This window comes from Macaca fascicularis, chromosome 2 (assembly GCF_037993035.2).
Source record: "Macaca fascicularis isolate 582-1 chromosome 2, T2T-MFA8v1.1".
In the NCBI taxonomy this organism is placed as follows: domain Eukaryota; kingdom Metazoa; phylum Chordata; class Mammalia; order Primates; family Cercopithecidae; genus Macaca; species Macaca fascicularis.
Genome location: NC_088376.1, coordinates 125,557,357 through 125,576,786, shown reverse-complemented (window position 1 = coordinate 125,576,786; position 19,430 = coordinate 125,557,357). Strand labels below are relative to the sequence as shown.

At 40.6% G+C, this 19,430-nt stretch overlaps 1 protein-coding gene across 14 annotated transcripts in view; it reads left to right on the top strand.

The window, feature by feature from the left end:
* CADPS (calcium dependent secretion activator) overlaps positions 1-19,430 on the top strand; it is a 489,813-nt gene that overhangs the window by 407,995 nt on the left and 62,388 nt on the right. For all 14 annotated transcript variants that reach the window (XM_045385957.2, XM_045385961.2, XM_045385964.3 and 11 more), the window contains 3 exons: positions 3,035-3,182; positions 11,702-11,776; positions 12,665-12,748. In XM_045385957.2, coding sequence (XP_045241892.1) covers positions 3,035-3,182; positions 11,702-11,776; positions 12,665-12,748 — 307 coding nt within the window. The remainder of the gene's footprint in view (positions 1-3,034; positions 3,183-11,701; positions 11,777-12,664; positions 12,749-19,430) is intronic.

Below are 19,430 nucleotides of genomic sequence, written 5' to 3'. Positions count from 1 at the left end.
CTGTCTACCCCCAGATACACATCCAAGTTCCTTTTCTAGTTCATAACTGTTCCATTATTTTTCCTCATTCAAAAAAAAATAGATCGCAAGCAGCACAGGCTACTCCAAATCTCCAGATGTTGTGTAGCTTCGTTGATGGATCAGTTGTGGGTGTTGGGGGCTGGGTTTGCCTGGAAGTTCTTTGAATTTATTATTTCCTATCTTGGAAGAGGAAAGGTGAAGTAATATCATCAGAACTGGAAACCAAAAAAGCAAAAGAACAATACAATCCCAGGTAGGTGAACAGCGTCTCAGCAGGAATTGAGAAAGGAACTATGCACTAATGGAGAATCTGGGCAGGTGTTTGAGGCCACTTCCAGAAGCTTAAAGTTGTAGTGATCCAGATTTTTTAGAATTGTTCTTTTATTCTCACTCTTAGACCTGAAGGCAGGCTTACTTCTCAAACTCAAGGTCAAAATATTTCCTTAGGGTCTTGAATTCCATGATTTCCTAGATAGTCTATATCAATTTTAGGAAAAGCAATGTTTTTCCGATGGCCAAACCATTCCATAAAAAACTTTTTGAGTGATCTGTCCTGGGGTGAAATGCTTTACAGTAAAAGTTTATCAGTTCCTAAACTGTGCACTTAATTGTACAGAAAAAGATGTGTGTCCTTCACTGAGAAGCCAGTCTCCTGGGTAGGGAGCAAGAAATGGGAAGATGCTCACAGAAAATGGAAAGATATGAGGATGTCACAGGTGGATAGGGACTCTTATCCCTTACCATGCTGTAATCATATCTTCATGGTTCAGACACATAAAGAGGGTGAGCTGCACAGAGCCAGCGAGTGGATCTTGTTCATTTGGCATTCCTCACCTTCCCCAGGTCTCAGCACCATGCTTGGCACACAGTAGCTGTTAAGCAACCTTTTACTGACAGAAGTTGCTCCACTGCACATGGATGGCTGGCCTGGACACTTAAATTTCCTAATGTCCTTTTTAAATCAGCTCAAAAGCAGACAAGGGCAAAAATGGGTGGAAATATCCCCAGAACTACAGATTCAGAGGACAGAGCATGGAGGATTCTTGGATGTTTTAATACATAGAATGTACATTAGAAGAGCCTAGAACCATTGTTTTCCTCAGTAGAACAGATTCTATAACCCTTGTTCTAGGCCAACATAGTAAGGACATTATTTTGTAGGTATGAATATGCAATGCCAAAAAGTCAATAAGGCACTCCTCATGTTTCAGTGCTCCAGAAATTTAATTCATCAATTTGACAGACATTTGCAGTCTCCAGTCTGGTCTATATCAGGTTACTTGTGCTGAACACAAAACAAGGCATGCTGTCTTTTGCCCTCAAGCAGTCAGTTGAGTTAAATGACTTCTCCTTTTCTGGCTTTTTGGTCCTATAGAGCCCTCTCAGTCATATTAATTTTGCATTCAGCTTCCTCTTTTCACAGCCCTGCACTCCAAGGGCTATGAACAGTTCTCCTGTGAAAACTGAAGACGATTACTTCATTGGAAGGGAGCAATTTAGCATTTCCATTTCTCAAATTGGGCCGGAACTGGCACACAAGCCTCAGAAGATCAGCACAGGGACCTGTCCAACTCAGTCCTCATCAGGCCTCCTTTTCACAAAACCGGCAAATGATGTATTTTCAGCGTAGCTTAAAATGATCATCATGATTAGAAAGCTACTTCAGTGCACTGAGTCTTCAGAAGCCAAGATACATTTATCTTTAACATGATCATATAATATATAGGGGTGTTTTAAGGGTTTGGGTTTTTTAGGTTTTTTTTTTTTTTTTTTCTTAAGAACTGGGCTCCCAACCTTAGAAATTATACTTGGCTTCCCTGCATGCACTCAGGGTGTGTTAGCAAGCTGGCATACTTTCCTGAGCTAACTAGCTGTGTGGTCCTCCTATGCACTGTTAGAAAACTGCTACAAATTCCTCTTAAAGCAATGCTTTCCTGGTGGCTGTATGATCTCCAGAACTTGACAGCGAACAATGCTAAAAAGATGCATCAGACAAATGGGGCTTTAATAAAGCCATTTACTAACCAGGTGCTTTTCTTTAAAGACATTTGATGATATCACTCACTTCCCTGAAACCTTTCAAAATATAACTAGGCCCCTTTTACAATGCTGATGTCAAGGATAAGATCTCACACCTGTATTACCAGCTGGCCATGTAGGGCTAGGCTTTTTCTATGAGTTGTTAGCACATTGCTGAGATCATAATTTGACCAATGTCAGAATTATGTTACATTCAGATTCCATCATCACACAATTCTTGAATTTGTATATGTGTATTAAGCATAATTTTAAATCATAAAATAATGTATTTTATTGCAAAATAATGCATTGACATTGAAAACAAAACATGATGGAAGTTCCCCAATACCACGTCTCCTAATTTCACACCCCTCCTCAAAGGTAGCCGTCTTTAACAGCTTGGTGTATTTCCTTTTCATGTCCTTTAACAAGGAAGAAAAATTTTTTAGTCTTTAAAGCAATGTAATAAACTGGCTGGATTTTAAATTTTTGTCTCTTTCAAAACCAGAAACGGGAAAATAAAAACCCACAGCAATAAACGTCATTTAAGATTTTTTTCTCCACCACGAGGTTTTGAAAATTAAAAACTGCTTTGGTTTTTTGTTTGTTTTGTTTTATTAATGAAGTAATTCAAGGTAGGCAGTTGCCAACGTGAGAGAACTTACATATGCTATACTGCTATAATCGAGTTTTTGTGAATTCATTCATTCTCCTGCAATTAAGGTTCTCCATAGCATGTAAACTATAGACAGAAATACGCCAAGCTACAGGTGTTCCGTGTACTGCCGAGAAAAGAAGGGTGTGCATGGCTGTCTCCATGAATAGGCCTTCCTTAGTTGGGAAAGTCATTTAAAAGGGAACACATGTGAAGTCATTGTTGACTGAAACTGATTACAGCCTTCAATTTTCTTTTTCACTGACCTCTCAGAAAATATCTCCTCCACCTGCTGCCATCTGAACGCTGAATTGGTCTTTTCCTACTTTGTTTTAATAGAACCAGGATTGCATTTGAAGTTAAGCTGCAAAAAACCAGTCGATCAACAGATTTTCGAGTCCCACAGTCAATATGCACCATGTTTAATGTTATGGTTGATGCCAAAGCTCAATCAACAAAACTTTGCAGCATGGAAATGGGCCAAGAGGTAAAAAAAAAAAAAAAAAAATACAAATTTTTTTTTCCCTCTTCATTGATCATGTAGAAGAAAACTTCACAAATTCCTTCCATCTACCCTAGTCTGCTAGTTTCAGAAATACACTCTAACATTTGTGGATTAAGCCATGGATGAGTGTTCAGTATCTGTTTGTCAAGTAGATTTCTAAGGCATGTGCTGATGAGAATGTCAGTCACTTGGAAGTGATTCTTGGCTGGAGTTGGGGTGGCCATAAAGTTCCCTCTAAGCTAAATGAAGTTTGACGACCTTATTTATTAGGCTGGTGTCTCCAGCAGATCTGTGTTTGCCAGAATGAAAGTCATTTTCACATTTGAAGTGCATTTTATCACTTTAAACATCTGGACAGCAAGAGAGCCTTTTCTTGCATCAAACAACTTCCAGGATGTATAATGTTAGATCACCCTGCTACCCAATCCCCAGCCAGCAGGTTTTGAATTTCCAAAAAAAAAAAAAATTTGCAGACTTTCAATTTTCCTTAGACTGAATTGATCGTGAATCTTTCCTGACCAAAAGTTTAGTCCTTTGCTAAGTTTGCAATTCCAAAGCAGTATTTAAAATGTAAAGGAGAAGGAAACAGCAACTTGGGCTTGATTAAAGACTATCATGATCATTTTTCTCTGATGGCCTTAAGCCAGCTAGATATTCATATACCAATTTAGAATTAATTCAGAAGCATTTCTGGCAACTCTATGTTGTTGCCAATTGGCATAAATTGCTCCTAAATCAGATCTTTCGATACCAGCCTTACATGTTCAGAATTTTTACTAAATTATATTTGCTCCTTATTCGTTATTTATTTTCTCTTTCGGCACCTTCCATTTTTAAATGTGGGTTGGTGGTATTCTCTTCCTGGCAAGATCATCTTCAACCTTGTTTCCCCTACAAGTCAGTTTCCTCAGCCCCCACCCGCACCCTGGTTAACTCTGTTCCCGACTGATTTTCTTGTCGAGGACCTTTCCCTGGGGGTTATGTTCTAGGCGCTGGAGTCAAATTCAGGGTGCACTTGGTTCTCTGTCCCAGCATCATGTGCTCGTGTGAATGATCTGGGGCAGTGGTTCTCATATTTCAGTGTACATTAAACTCATCCAGAGAGCATCTGAACACCCAGATCAGTGAGTCTCACCCAGGAGTTTCAGATAGGTCTGGGGTGTGGTCTAAGGATTAGCATTTCTGACAAGTTCCCTGGCGATGCTGATGCTGCTGGCTGCTCCAGAGACCACACTATGAGAACCACTGATCTGGATACTCAGTATGTAAACCTGACGTCAGGGGAAGAACTCAGGTAGGAAAGATGGCCCCCTTGGGGAAGACCTGGGTTCGGTGTTCAGAAACCTAGATTCTTCCCCTGGCTGAGCTGAAAGCTGGAGTTTGACAAATTACTCAACCTCTTTGGGCCTCAGTTTCCTTATCTGTAAAATGATAGCACTATTCTAGTTTTATTCAGGCTGTTTTTAGTGGCACAATCTGTTTTTCAAACCAAACCAAGAAGGCCAGCATGTAACACACAAGTACAGCTGCTCTGGATGGAGAGGGGAGGAGGGGGCCTAGAGTCCAAGCTGCCAGGTTGCCCTCTGCTCTGCACTTCTTCACTGCCCACCACCCACCTGAGCTGCTCTGGAATATTTAAACAATCTCTTAGGCTTCATAGAGCCCACTTTAAAGGCCCTGTTTTTGGTGATCTCAAAAGTTCATTGAGATCCCTTTGAGTTCATATTTTCCAGAATCCTGTTCTTCCTTAATTTTTCTCCCCTTGGAGCTACTATTTTTAAAATTGAGATATAATTCACATACCCATGAAATTCATCCGTTCAACATGTGCCATTTAGTAGTTTTAGTTTATTCACAAAGTTATGCAGTCATCACCACAGTCAATTTTAGGACATTTTTATCACCTGAAAAACTGAGTACCCATTAATTCTCACTCACCTCCGCTTCTCCACAGCCCTAGGTAATCACCAAAATACTTTCTGTCTCTAAGGATTTACCTGTTCTGAACATTTCTTATAAACAAAATCATACAATATGTGGCCTTTTGTGTCTGGCTTCTTTCATTCAGCATAATGTTTTCAAGATTCATCCATGCTGTAGCCTGTATTGGTCGCTCCTTGTTAAGGCTGAGTCATATACTCTATTGTATGGATATACCACACTTTGTTTATCCGTTCGTCAGTTGATAGACATTTGAGTTGTTTCTATTATGATTAATGCTGCTATGAACATTCATGTACAAGTTTTCATGTGGACCTGTGTTTTCAACTCTCTTGGGTACATACCTAGGAGCAGAGTTGTGGGGTCACATGGTAACTCCATGTTTAGCTTTTTGAGGAACTTCCAACTGTTTTTCAAAATGGCTGCACCGTTTTACATTTCCACCAGCACTGTATGAGAAACCTGATTTCTCTGCATTTTAGCCAATATTCATTATCTGTCTTTTTTTATTGTAGCTATCCTAGCTATATGTGTATGAAGTATCTCTTGTAGTTTTTTATTCATAGTGATGTTTAGCATCTTTGTATGTATTTATTGACCATTGCATATTTTCTTTAAAGAAATGCCTATTCAAAATCTTTTGCCAATTTGAAAAATTGGGTTATTTGTCTTTTTATTGTTGAGTTGTAAGAGTTCTTTATATGTTCTGGATACTAGACCATTATCATACATATGATTTGCAACTATTTTCTCCCATCCTGTGGGTTTTCTTTTTCATCTTCTCGATGGGATCCTTTAAAACACAACAGGTTTCTTTTAAATTAAATGAAATCCAATTGATCTATTTCCCCTTAAGTCTTCTTGAGATGAACATTTTCACTGAGTTTTCTAAGGATGGCGATAGGCCAGGGTGCAGGTTGATACAACAAGACTGGTCTTGCCTTCTCCTCAGCAGCTTCTGCAGTCCCTCTCCAGCTTGATTCAATAATAGCCATGTTTCAAAAGTTCCCACATACCTGGTCAGATGGCAAAACAATTCTGCCAAACAAACCAAGTCACTTTGATCTGGGCTTTTTTCTTTTTGAGGTGGGGGTTTAGGGAGAGTAGTGGGAGTGGGGGAGTTGCTGTCACAAACTTCACTGAGAATACAAAAAAAGGTATGGAGCAATTTCTCAGGGGAAAAAAATACTTTCACATATTATTACTCTCCAATTTCAGAGGACCTGGGGACCTCCTTGACCAAACCATAGACCCCAGTTGGAGACAGAGGATGAGAAGGAACAAGTTGACCTTTATCACAATGGTGGACCCTTCTTTTGTCTTTACCACTAATCACTTCTGGGCTAAGGTAGAATGACCTTAGCTTGACCTGGGAGTCTGGTTTTATAGAAGAATAAGTTGTTTTTTGGTTTAATCATGGCATCCTATGGACTCCATACCTTAGCTGCCAAACAATGTGTCATCATTTGCTGAATGAAGAATATAGCATGCAACACACAACCTGTGGGAAGTATGTAGTTTGTTAAAATTGGGTATTAAAGTCCCCTAATTTCTGGATATAAAATCAGAAAGTTGTCTTGGACTTGCAGTAACATTTTTGACATGAAACAGCAGTGTCTATTTCTTTCTAGACATTGTTCTATTTGATAAAGTAGAAAAGACTACCCATATTCTCCCCATATGACTCAACATAATTTTTTTAATGAAAACAAATAACTGAGGCTTGTAAACATTTCTTGTTTCTCCCAAAATAGCGTGTGCACGTACACACACACACACACACACACACACCACACACACATCTAGACTAAATATCTTTATTAAGGGCCCATCTAAATAATGCATCCTAGTCTGTGATTCTTATTGTAAGGCTGTTGGTTTTTTCCCAAGCCATCCTAGAGAGAGCTATTTTTTTTTTTTTTTTTTTTTAGACGGAGTGTCGCTCTGTCGCCCAGGCTGGAGTGCAGTGGCCGCATCTCAGCTCACTGCAAGCTCCGCCTCCCGGGTCTACGCCATTCTCCTGCCTCAGCCTCCCGAGTAGCTGGGACTACAGGCACCCGCCACCTCACCCAGCTAGTTTTTTTTGTATTTTTTAGTAGAGACGGGGTTTCACCGTATTAGCCAGGCTGGTCTCGATCTCCTGACCTTGTGATCCGCCCGTCTCGGCCTCCCAAAGTGCTGGGATTACAGGCTTGAGCCACCGCGCCCGGCCGAGAGAGCTATTGTGACATTTTTCCTTAGTATAATTGAATCAGAGACACTTAAATGACCAGCTGTGGGAAATGGAGCTGCTTCTTTGAATGCCAAGTGGTTGAGAACAGGTGAGAATAAAGCTAGCTTGACTTAATTGTCTGTAAATATGTACTTCTTCTAAGTGGCCTAGCACAGTGGCTGTAACCTTAATCAGAACTTCAATGGAAAGTCATATGGAAATGTTTCCTCCTTGATTTTTCTCACTTTGTAGAATGGGAATATTCATCTCCAAAGTAAAGCTGAGTTGCTAAAATGAGATTTAACAAGAATATCTGGAAACATCCTGGAACTGGGATAAGAATAGACGAAAGTCCAATGTTTTATGTAGTCTGCATTTCTGAGTATGGGATATGAAGCCCATATTGTAGACCTAGCTACTAATACCAGCCTCCACCTGGGTCCCAACTCCCTCAACCTGCTTTAGATTAGATACTGGCCAGGTGATGAAATCTCCAATTTTAAGATCACATCCTGGATTTCATCATTGGGTAATATCACATCTAAAGGCAGCTGCTGAAACATTTGTTAAGCATAGTTTTCCATCTTAAATATTTATTTTTTTCATTAAAATTTGTGAAGTACCAATAGAAGGGAAACTGTGTATTAAATAGTTTCTCACTTGGTCTAGTGTGTTTTCATCTCATTTCCAAGGTCAGATGGTCTTAACAGAAAGACAACATACACACAATCTGTTCTATGACAAGGCAAAATGTGTAGCACAGGAAGTCAAGTGGAATGATTTTCACACAGTAATTGTGAATTTGCAACTCAGCCCATCAGAAGCAAAAGTGAACTGACCAAACTTTCCAGGCCATTGAATATTAGTAGTTCCCTCAGGATATAATTTAGGCATATAGGGCAAGTTAATCCAAGAAGGCCAGCAGAGGCCAGGCATGGTGGCTCACACCTGTAATCCTAACACTTTGGGAGGCCCAGGCGGGCAGATCATGAGGTCAAGAGATCGAGACCATCTTGGCCAACATGGTGAAACCCCGTCTCTACTCAAAATACAAAAAAATTAGCTGGGTGTGATGGTGCACAACTGTAGTCCTAGCTACTTGGGAGGCTGAGGCAGGAGAATTGCTTGAACCTGGGAGGTGGAGGTTGCAGTGAGCCAAGTGCCACTGCACTCCAGCCTGGTGACAGAGCGAGACTTCATCTCAAAAAAAAAAAAAAAATTGGGGGTGTGGGCAGCAGAGAGGACTGGAAAATGGTAAAGCTCCCTCTTTGTACCATATCCGGATATTCAATCAGACTGCAAGAGATTTTATAACAACATTGTCTAGTAGGAATGTTTGGTAATTGAAAGATGCCTCAGTGGTATATATACCACTTCACGGAGCTTCACATCTGCACAGAATAATATATCTCCCAAGAAAGATCAAGGAGTGAAAGCAGAGTTCTCACTATTGCTCCAGAAAAGCAAGTTAATCCAGTAAGTCTCATGTATCATGGAAAACTGGCAAAAGGGATTCACGTATTCTGTAATAACTTGAATAGGAATAGGGGCTGCTTTGATATTTACCTCTTTGCTACATGATAAACAGAGTAATTATTACCCTGCTCTGCTATCTTCCCCAAAGAAGATTTTATTTAAATTGAGGCATAATTTACATACAATAAAATATAGAGATTTTAGGTGAGTTTAGAGAAATGTATATACACATGCAACCACCATGTTAATCTATTAATAATAGTAGTAGTAGTAATACTGCCACATAGCAGTTCTCAGTTTCTATACCACGTTTCCATGCATTGTTTCATTATTTGGTTAGGTGAATCTGATGTCTGTATTCACAAGTTATAGTTCTAGCCCCACTGCAAAAATGAGAAAATAGACCAACAGAGATTGACATGCTAAAGTTTCCCCTGGAAGGGAGAGACAGAATAATCATATCAAAATACTTTGTTTTATAAGCAGAAAAAAAGAAATGTTCATTATAACAGAAGAGGAATGGAGATGATAATATTTGTATGGAGTGAAAGGGAGAGATAGTGGGACTGCCTGGAGAAAACATTAAGGCCAAGTTTGGCATGGAAGAATTGAACTGGGAAGAGGTTTCCATAAACCATCATATTTCCATAAGCCACAGTGTCTCAACCATGTCTCCTTATGAAAGAGTTTGAGGTTCCTAGCTCCTGAAGAGAAACCTTATTTCTCTTGGGAGAAAGAATGACATCATTAACTCCTCAGAGTAAGACCCTAAATCTTTGCTGATGTGTGGAGAACAATTACTCTTGTCTCTATTTGCCACTTCAGCCCAGTTTTTCAAGAGAGTGTTTTGTTTCTCAATGATGTTCTTCTTTGCCTGGGGTAGAAGGCCCTCATTTTGTATTTCATATTATTTTGCACACGGCTAGCTTTTCTGATTTAGTTTATTCCCATAATTAATAAATGTGAATCATTTATAGCAATGCAAAGAAAACCTAGACGAGTGAGGCAGTCACAAGAGGAGGAAAAAGTAAGCATGTGATTCTGGATCTTATCTCAAGACCTAAAAATGAATTTGGAGCCCTGTCAATTTTCCTGAATTCTTTTGCTCTGACATCTTTCTTTGTGTTTCTAGCAAAGAATTCTGCAGATAATTTTTTTGCATTTAGCTTCAGGTTTATGCCACTTAGGAGTAAATTCCTTTTTGAATCTAGCAGTATAGCCAACGTGGGTTCTGATTCAATGGGACTACAACATACAAGCCATTTGCTGTATTGTTTTTCCTCTAATCAATTAAAATGAAACTGGAGGAGATGACTAAGTGATAAGACTCTCTCTCTCTACCCTTATCTTCTACTTGATGAACTTGAATAACTAATAATATTTGAATCACAATGACAGTTGACAAAATATTTTCACATCTAGACTCTCACTTGATCTCCAAAACAGAGACTTATGAGTCTGAAAGCATGACTGCCAGGAAAGGGCTCGGGCACTGGTTTTTAAAATAATAATATTAGCATAGACCCACTAAAAATCTTTATACAGGGTTGGCTTTGTTCCCGTTTCAAAATCAGAGTTTCATACTGGTTTCTCCCTTCTCATTGGCCCAGGATGATAGTATTATTATCTCTTTTGTTTGTTTTTTTACAGATAAGGAAACTGAGTTAAATTTTCATAGGTAACATGACTTCCCAACTTTGCACTGACACTTTATCCAGGTCTTCCAATTACAAACAAACCTTACCTATGATTCTAAATGGATTTACCTAATTCGCATCCCTTTGCTCACTCTCAATAATTCCGATTGCCAGTTATCAGAATATTAAACCACATTACTATGGCTTGTATCCGTATGTTTACATAGACTTTTGAATATTTTATTTAATTTTTACTTTCTCATGTGTCCTTTTGTCCTAATTTTTATTTGCACTGATCCTTTTTTTTCTGTTCCTAATTAATCATCCTTCTGAAAGTTTGCTAAAACGTGGGTAAGTGCATTTTCCTTTTCAAATAACAATGTTTTGCATTGTTATTTTTTGTCAAGGAAATATGGGATAATTCAAATGGATACTAAAATGATCTAATAAATGTCAAGGAGCTGGCATATAATATTTTGTGTTGAAATCACTTTTCCTTTTTCCCTGGCATTTACAGCGGATTTTTATTTGTGTGGGGGTTTGTTTTCACATTACTGTTTAAATGTAATTGACAGGCACAGTTAGAGAAATTTTAAAACTTAGCAGTGGTCTCAGGGTAGGCTCGAATACTGGGTCTGCTTATCCATGAATGGAGAAAACGAGTGGCTTGCCACAAGGGTTCAGAAAGAGACACTTTGCCTTTACACTGAGTCAAGACTTGGAGATAAAACGAGGAGTTCTGAGGTATTAAGCCAAAGAACCTGAGGGTTTCAGAATAGTTTTTACAAAATTAGTCACAGTGTCTTCATCAAATTCCCTTTGGAAAGGAAATCTACTACCTAAGCCACAACCCCCAGCAGTTTTCCAAAGATAATTTTTAATCTCCTGTGTTAAATTATTACAGTATCTTGCTTTGTAAGATCCAAATCAACACACTGCTGGGTCATTAAGTTATTCATGTGTGCTATTTGTAAAAGTGTTTATGTGTCTACACACATTAGAGGCATCGAAAGCCTTAAGTGAGGAACAATGAACTTGGTAATATTTTTTAAAGCTTCGGATTTCTCTCCATCAAAGAACTGGAGTCAGGATCTTACAGATATTTCTGGGACTAAGGAAATAAACTGGGTCTGCAGGCCAGGCTGTATTTATAAATTATGTTGTCTAAAAATTACTGACGGATGCAATGCCATCACCTCCCAAACATGCTAATATTTGTCTTTCTGTGTTCTTAGCATCAATACCATTCAAAAATAGACGAACTAATTGAAGAAACTGTTAAAGAAATGATAACACTCTTGGTTGCAAAGGTAACCTCCAGCTTCAGGTGAAATGTTTCATTGTGAACACTGCTTTGTTATGTCTCCATTTCCATTAAAATGTAACACGTTAAAAAGTTGAGCTGGATACTTGCGTCTCTCAGGAAACAAGATTGTACGTCACCCAGCCTCAGCTCTAAATGATTTTCCGATGATCTCGAGCCGTGTGAAGATAAATTGATGAAGTGGCATATGTTAACTTAATAAGAATTTGTCCCCAAACGTCGCGCTAGGTTATACAGGAAATGTTTGTTTTGTTTTTCAGCACTGACAAAGTTAGATTTTTAAATACAGAAAGTTAAACGGTAATAAGGAATTCTGCCATCATGAAAACCCCTTTTCCTCTAGTTTCACATGCAGTGAGAGTCATAATAAAACATAAAAGTCAGATAAAGCTATTTCAGTCACCCTCATGAATTATAGAATTTTAACTAAGTAATGCTGAATGGGAAGACATTTATATTTGCCAGTGCTAAACTTCTGTTTCCCCCAAATTACTGATAAAATACAAATAAAAATAGATTGGATTAAATGTAGTGCTAATATGTAACGTAGAAACTGCTTTGCGCAGTTTTGGATTTTAAAAAGTGCATTTAATATTATCGCATGCTATATGCAACTCAATAATATTTTGTCACTTTGCACTTCTGTAACACTCTATATTTGCAATCACATAATAATGAAGAGAAAGCCGGATAAGTCAAATATTTCTATGTAAAGGCAGTCTATTCCTTTCTCCGAAGGCGGGAATCAAATAATAGACTGCAGAAATGAACGGAGGGCTCGATCCCAGCCTTTGTGTGGTTGGGAAATGATGTACTTTATGGTGAACAATTATAGTTTGAAATAACATTTTTTTCTTTTTTGCTGTTTTTCTAGTTCGTTACTATCTTGGAAGGAGTGCTGGCAAAATTATCCAGATATGATGAAGGGACTTTGTTTTCTTCGTTTCTGTCATTTACCGTAAGTAAAGAGCTTCTTTCTTTCCTGGCTTTTGTTTTAATTTTTGGTTTTGGTTTGGGAGAGGAGTTCTGTTGTGTCATTTTGTTTTGGGACGGGTGTGTGTGTTAATTACCGTCAACTATTGTATAATATTAACACTATGTGAAAAGCCAAACATTTCATAACAGCAGGTAATCCAACATCATTTCTATATCATTTGTAAATGTACAATAGGTGTGTATTTTTATGAACACACACACACTTTTCAATATGTATGCATCCGAAGAGTTGCCTACCTAAGCCTACCTTAGCTAGCTCTGGCAAATGACTTAATGTGGGCCACCGTTTCCTCATCTGTAAATGAGAAAAATTAATTTTAGAGTTTGTAAATGAAGACCTGCACACAGGCCTGCAGATATGTTCTATACGGTCCTGACTGTGTCAAGTACGTTCTTCTTAACTGAATTGCCTACGTTTAAAAATCAGGAGAATTCACAGAAAATTCTGTATTTCTGGGGGTACCTGCTTAGCACGCTAGGTGCACAGCAAGTCTGCTGGAGCTGTGTCTTGGGGGTCTTTGACTGGACATGTGTTTACAGTTTGCTATAACTCCCTCCTGGCTATTTCACTCATTCACATACCTACCTGGGCTTGGGAGCCATTTAAGTTTACAATTTCTGGGACATATGATCTCATTATTTGCAAATTCCAAGAGGCTCTGATTCTGTGCCAGAATTGGGCAAGGGCATGGAAATGAGGTAGCTAAGGCTGGGCGGAAACCAGCCTTATTTTCTACGGATAAATGATCAGTGGAGATGGTTGCTATAAATGGGCTGCTTCAGGGGCCCAGTTCTCCCACTCTTCCCGATGCTAGGCAGGCACCACAGCTGCATGCTCCCTGCCATTTCTGACAGCAGGTTCCTGCTGGCTCTGAGACTAGCTGTTTTCCTCTGACACCACCATAGGAAAGGGAATCAATTTAGGACCCACTGCCTATGGGTCTTTAAAACAGCCTCACTGTATGAAGAATCTCCCAGATAGTGATTGAATGCCAAGACAAGGCCCAGCACAGGGTAGTGGATAGCACATTATCGTCCTTGGAATCCAACAGAGCCAGGCTCGAATCCCATTGCCAATGTTAACAGCTGTGTGATCTTTAGCAAGTGTCTCATCCCCTCGGAACCTCAGTTTTCTCATTTGTAAGGGAGTGCGGGACAGATTATATCTTCCCTAATGAGCTATCATGAAGATAGTAATGTAGGTGAAAGAGCTTAGCATAGGCCTAGCTCATAATAGATTTCAATAAATGGCAACTATTATTTTTTAAAAGTAACTAATATGAGTATTATAAAATGCAAACATACATGCACACAACTTCTTTCCAAACAGACCCTACTTTGATCTTTCCCCAACCCATACATTAATATTTTTGGGAACTCAGGGAAATACAGACAGAAAACATTTAAAACAGTTTCTTCTGCTATGCAGTTCTGACCTTCCCAGGTATAAGGATTGAATTCAATCCCAGAGGTGTGATGGCCCCCATCCCTGGAGCTTTAGTGGAGAAGGTGAGGTGGAAAGGGGATAACGACAGTAGGAATTCCATCCAATTTCACTCTATAGAACCTCCTATAATGTCACAGCTGAAAGGAAACCTATCCAACCCAATCTTTTGACAAACAAAGCAGCCAAGGCCCAGAGAGGGGAGTGATTTGTCTAAGGTCACACAGCAATGGGCGGAGTGGGGACAGGAACCATTGTGTCCTGCCAGCTTTCCCCCACCACTGAGTGGCTTCCTGGAGAGAGTGGGATTCAGCTGGCAATTGCCTGGCACTGGAAGGCAGATGGGCAAATGAGAGGGGAAGATTCATAAAGAAGGATTCAGGGCACATGAGTGGGAAATATTAGACAACGTTTCATTCCTCAGTGAAGTCCTGGAAATGGTGAAAAGAAACAGAATTCAATGCAACATTTCTGAAAAATGTTTCCCTGACACCCACAGAAGACATTGCTTTCTTTGCACCTTCATTTTGAGCAACTGTTTTTGTTGCATTGGACTTGAACCTGTAAAACCCAGGAAAGCTCCTCTGCTCTTTACTGAGCAGAATTCAATCCACCAAGGGCCCCACCCTAATTACTGGCCTACCAAGAGGACTATGGGAAGGTGGTCCAGGGGCAGTGATATCAAGAACAGAGCATCAGGGAGTCTCACAGGAGGGTTAGAGACAGGACACCCAGAGCATCCTATGCAGAAGTGTTCAAACTGAAATTCCCATCCCCTCATCTCCCTTTTCAGAGACATTTTGCAGCCTCACAGCATGCCTAGCAAAGGCAGTGGAATGCAGAACGCTTCGGTGCCTGTTGCTGGGCCTGTAACTTCCCTCCTTAGTGACACTTCTCCCACACACTTGGCCACCCCAGACCAAAAGCACCCACTTATCATTTGCAGCCCGTGTTCTCATCTCCTGCCAGTATTCCAGTATTAGAGAAAGTGAACCGTGTTTATAGGTGGCAGGAATATCTCCACACATGGATTCTGAGTTCCTGCCCAAATTCCAAATGGCCTTTGAAGGCTTCCATCAGCCCAATTGTGTTAATTCCCCAGGAGTCGAGTGGAAGTAAAAGGGTTGAGCAGAGGCAGCAGGTATATTGTGCAAAGAGCTTGAAACCCGTGAAAGAACCAGCTGTGAGTCCTAGGACCCTGTGCAGAGGCACAGAGATAGTGCCGACGCTCTGGCATGAGTTCCTTAACTCCGCTCCCGTTTCTGATTCAATTCTTCAAGTATTACTGTGCACTTACCACGTCCCCACCTCAGCAGGGCTGCCAAGGATGAGCCATGTGCTCTGCCCCCCAGAAAGCTGACGAGTATCGACAAATATGCCACCCTTTCCCCCTCTTTCTCCCGCTGAGCGCCTCCTTTCCTGGGTGGGCTTGTTTCATGGTCCAAGCCAGACATTTTGGAAAACGTCTGCAGTGGCACGGAGCAGGCAGGAATATTTATTTCTCGTCTCCATCTGCATTGCTTCCTCTCTTGGAGAGGAGCTGGGGGGAGGAGGGAGGATGAGATGTGGCTTCTTCGTGCCAGCCCGAGAGGCGCCCAAGCGCACCCTCCTCTCCTCCCTCACCAGCTTCAGCAGCAGTAGCAGCCTGGGATTTATGGAGGCAGGCGCCTTTCGAACTTTTGAAAGATCAGCCCTGTTGGAAGACGCAATTAGCAACTATCTGCCCATTTCCCTTGACTGCAAGATGTGCTTTTGCGTGGGATGCCTGTTTGGAAGGGTCCCTGTCTTGTGGGTAGCCACTTGCTGTTCTTTTAGGAGGCCAAGAAGAGGGGCAAGAAGGTACCCATGTTCCTCCCACAGAAAATGACAATGCTTTCCTCTGTCCTCTGCAAGTGTTAACAAATATGCTGGTTCTGGAATTCATTCATTCATTTACTCAACTTCTGTTTATTGAGCACCTATGTGTCATGTGCTGTGCTAGGTGCTAGCGACACAGCAATAGGCCAGAAAGGTGTGTTCTCGGCCCTTTTGGGAGCTTACATTTAGTAAAGGAGACAGGCAATTAAAAATGAAAGAAAATTATCCAGTGGGAGAAGCGTTTCCACAGGACATAAACTGAAGAGCAAGAGAAAGTGGGGAGGTGATATGACTTCAGCTAGGATGCTCAGGCAAGTTCTCTCTGCAGATGACATGAGAGACTTGAGCTTTCAAGCTTGAAGGAGTCAGTGATGGATACAGAAGAGGGGAGAATCTTCTGGACAGAATAGCAGCTGCATTAGCCAGGAGGCAGGAAAGCAGGAGGCATTTTTGCAGGATATTCTAGAGGTCACATAAACATGGTTTAGGGATTAAGTGACTGTTGAGGGTGGAGACTTGACTGCAGAGGGCAAAGGTGGAAAGCTTGAGAACTATGATATACTGAAGAGCTCAGCTGAGCTAATGGGTCCTGAGAGTCCATGGGGTACAGTAAAAAAGACAGCACAGGGTAGGGAGAACTGGGATGGTAACCCAGCTCGGCCCCTTACCAAGGAGCTGTGTGACCTGGAACAAGGGACCACATCTTGGCTTTTAATTTCCTTCAGTATAATATGGTGATGGTTATATTAGATGAATTCAGAAGTCTAAAATAACTATAAGAGCTACAGCTCCTATTCCTTAAACATTCGCTAAGTGCCTGGCACAAAGCTACCTGCTTTAAATGTATTTTTCCTGCTGAATCCTCAGAACAATCCCATTCCAACACTCTTCTGCAGATGTTGAAACTAAGGCTCAGAAGGGTTAAGCGCCCCCCACCCCAGCTCAGGTGAATTCTTCCTTCACTAAACCCTGGGGCCCCTGCAGAGGAATAAAGATGTAGGAGTAGCCCAGGCCCCACCTCAAAGCAGACAGAACCTTTATCAAGTTCTGTCTGAACTTTATATCAAGTCCTCTGAAGTCCCTTAGAATTCAGACATCCTCCTCCAATCAAACAAATCCATTTGAGGTGGTCACAACACAACATGGAAGCCACTCGCAACAGGAAGAATAAAACCTATCTTAGGGCTGTCAGGAGCCTGAAACCTACCGTATGTCCAGTCTTCTTTGTCTTAAGTTGCCCTCACTCGCTCTGTTTTCCTTTTACCAGCATTTTGATTGTCTTGCCACCTGGAAATGAAACAAAACAGATACGTTTCTCCCCACTAGCATTTGTGAGAAGAGTTGGAGTTTGTGTAAATCAGTAGCATCGACTGCTTTTGTGCAGAGCTCTTGATGCCATGCCTTAGAACGAGAATCCCACCTGCGTCTAAAGCCGGAACTGGATCAATGAAATTCACTTCTGTTCACAGAACATTTTGGTTAAGAGGCAATCTGAATTCTAGAATGGGGTGAATATCCCTCAGAGTTTGTTAGTATTTTCTCTGATGGCATTTCACTTATGCTTTGGCTTCAGGGAATGTCCAGGGTAGGAGAGACGGCTTTTTACAGTGTGAGTTGATGATGAGTGATGCAGACAGAGGTTTTGGTTCACCCTCCAGAGGGTAACATCACCAGATTATTCACTGCCAAATACATGTAATTTTTAAGTCAATTGGCTTCTACATTTCAGAGTGGAGGTGTCTGCCTTGGACAGAAGCACCAACTGTGGTAGTAGTAGCTGGCGTTTATTGAACACATACTATGTGCCAGACACTGTGCTAAGTGTTTGCATGCATTTTCTCATTTGATCCTCACAATTACTCTATGCAACTGATTTAATTATCATCCCCATTTTATAGATAAGTGATGTTGAGTGATTTGTCAAAGTCACATAGCTATTAAGACTCTACCCTAAATTGCTCGTTTATTATTAGAAAAATGTTATTCCCCATAGATACACAGAAATCTGTAGGTGAAGTCAGTTAGTGGCTTTTCCAGAAACTATCCACTAGCTGATACCACTTCTAAGAAAAAGAGTCTTCTGTTTTTCATATATTACCAGCAAAAATAATTTATAAAGATTTTAGTCAACAGCCAGCTATTTTACCGTAACACTGAAGTAACAGACTTTCAAAATTCCCCACTTCCTTTCTGCTGTCCAGATAATCATTCATTTGACATTAGTCCTTCATTCTATGCCTGTTTATGGAGTGCCTACTATGTGCTAGACACTGGGGGGTCGGCGATGAATAAGACATAAAATACTGTTTATTGGACATTTGCATGAGGGAGATACATATTCTCAATAAGTAATTTACAAGCATGGTGATTACTCAGAAAGAGAGAGTAACTAGTGCAGTGCAATTATGGACCAAAGGGACCCAACCTCATCTGGGAGACCATTGAAGGAAATGACATTTGAGCCAAGACCTAAAGAATAAGTAGAGTTTTGCTTGGCAAAGGAGAGAGCAAAGAGTATTCCAAGATACAAAGACCTGGAGGTAAAAGGGAAGGTCTAGTACACTTTAGGAACTATAAGTTCCTTGTGACTCAGGGAAAGGCCAGGCCAGAAGGAGAGAAATGGCAGAGATGGAGTTAAAGAGCAATCAGTGCAGGAGCCTGATCATGAAGGAGCTTGCCTGTGGTACAGACTTTAAGGGTTTTGAGCAGGGAATTTACCAAAATCAATTCAGCTGGAGAAATTAAGACAGGTCACAGAGAGACCAGCTCCCTGTTATAAGCCAGCTGGGCTTATTGGTCTTCTGAAGTTGGAGCTAAGGGCCGCCTTCCAATGGAAGTCACCATTTATTTCTTCTGAAGTATTTTGTTCATATGGGCCAATGAAAAAACGCTGCAGTTTAAAAACTTAGAGAACTCTAAAACACTGATCTGCCATATCTTCTATCAATTTCTTTCATCAGCCACTCCCTAGTGTTTCAGAATTTGACATCCCCTTTGGGGTCTGTGACAGATCATTTTATTGCCTAGTAGGACATCCTTATTTCCAGTTGATGCCATGAAAATGGAGTTAACAATTAACACACTTGCTGTCTGAAGCAACCCTTCAGAAGCTTTACAGAAGAGAAAAGATAAGTATCCAAAGTTAACCATTTCACTTAATACTGTGTAGTGAACAGCTGGATATCATTCAAAACAAACGTAAGACAGACACAGTATTTTCTCCAGGCTGTGTGGTCTGAGTGACCAGGTCACAGAAATGCTAGCTACAAAAGAAATACCTAATGAATGTGGGTATTTCTCAGCACTTTGGGAGGGAGAGATGGGCGGATCACCTGAGGTCAGG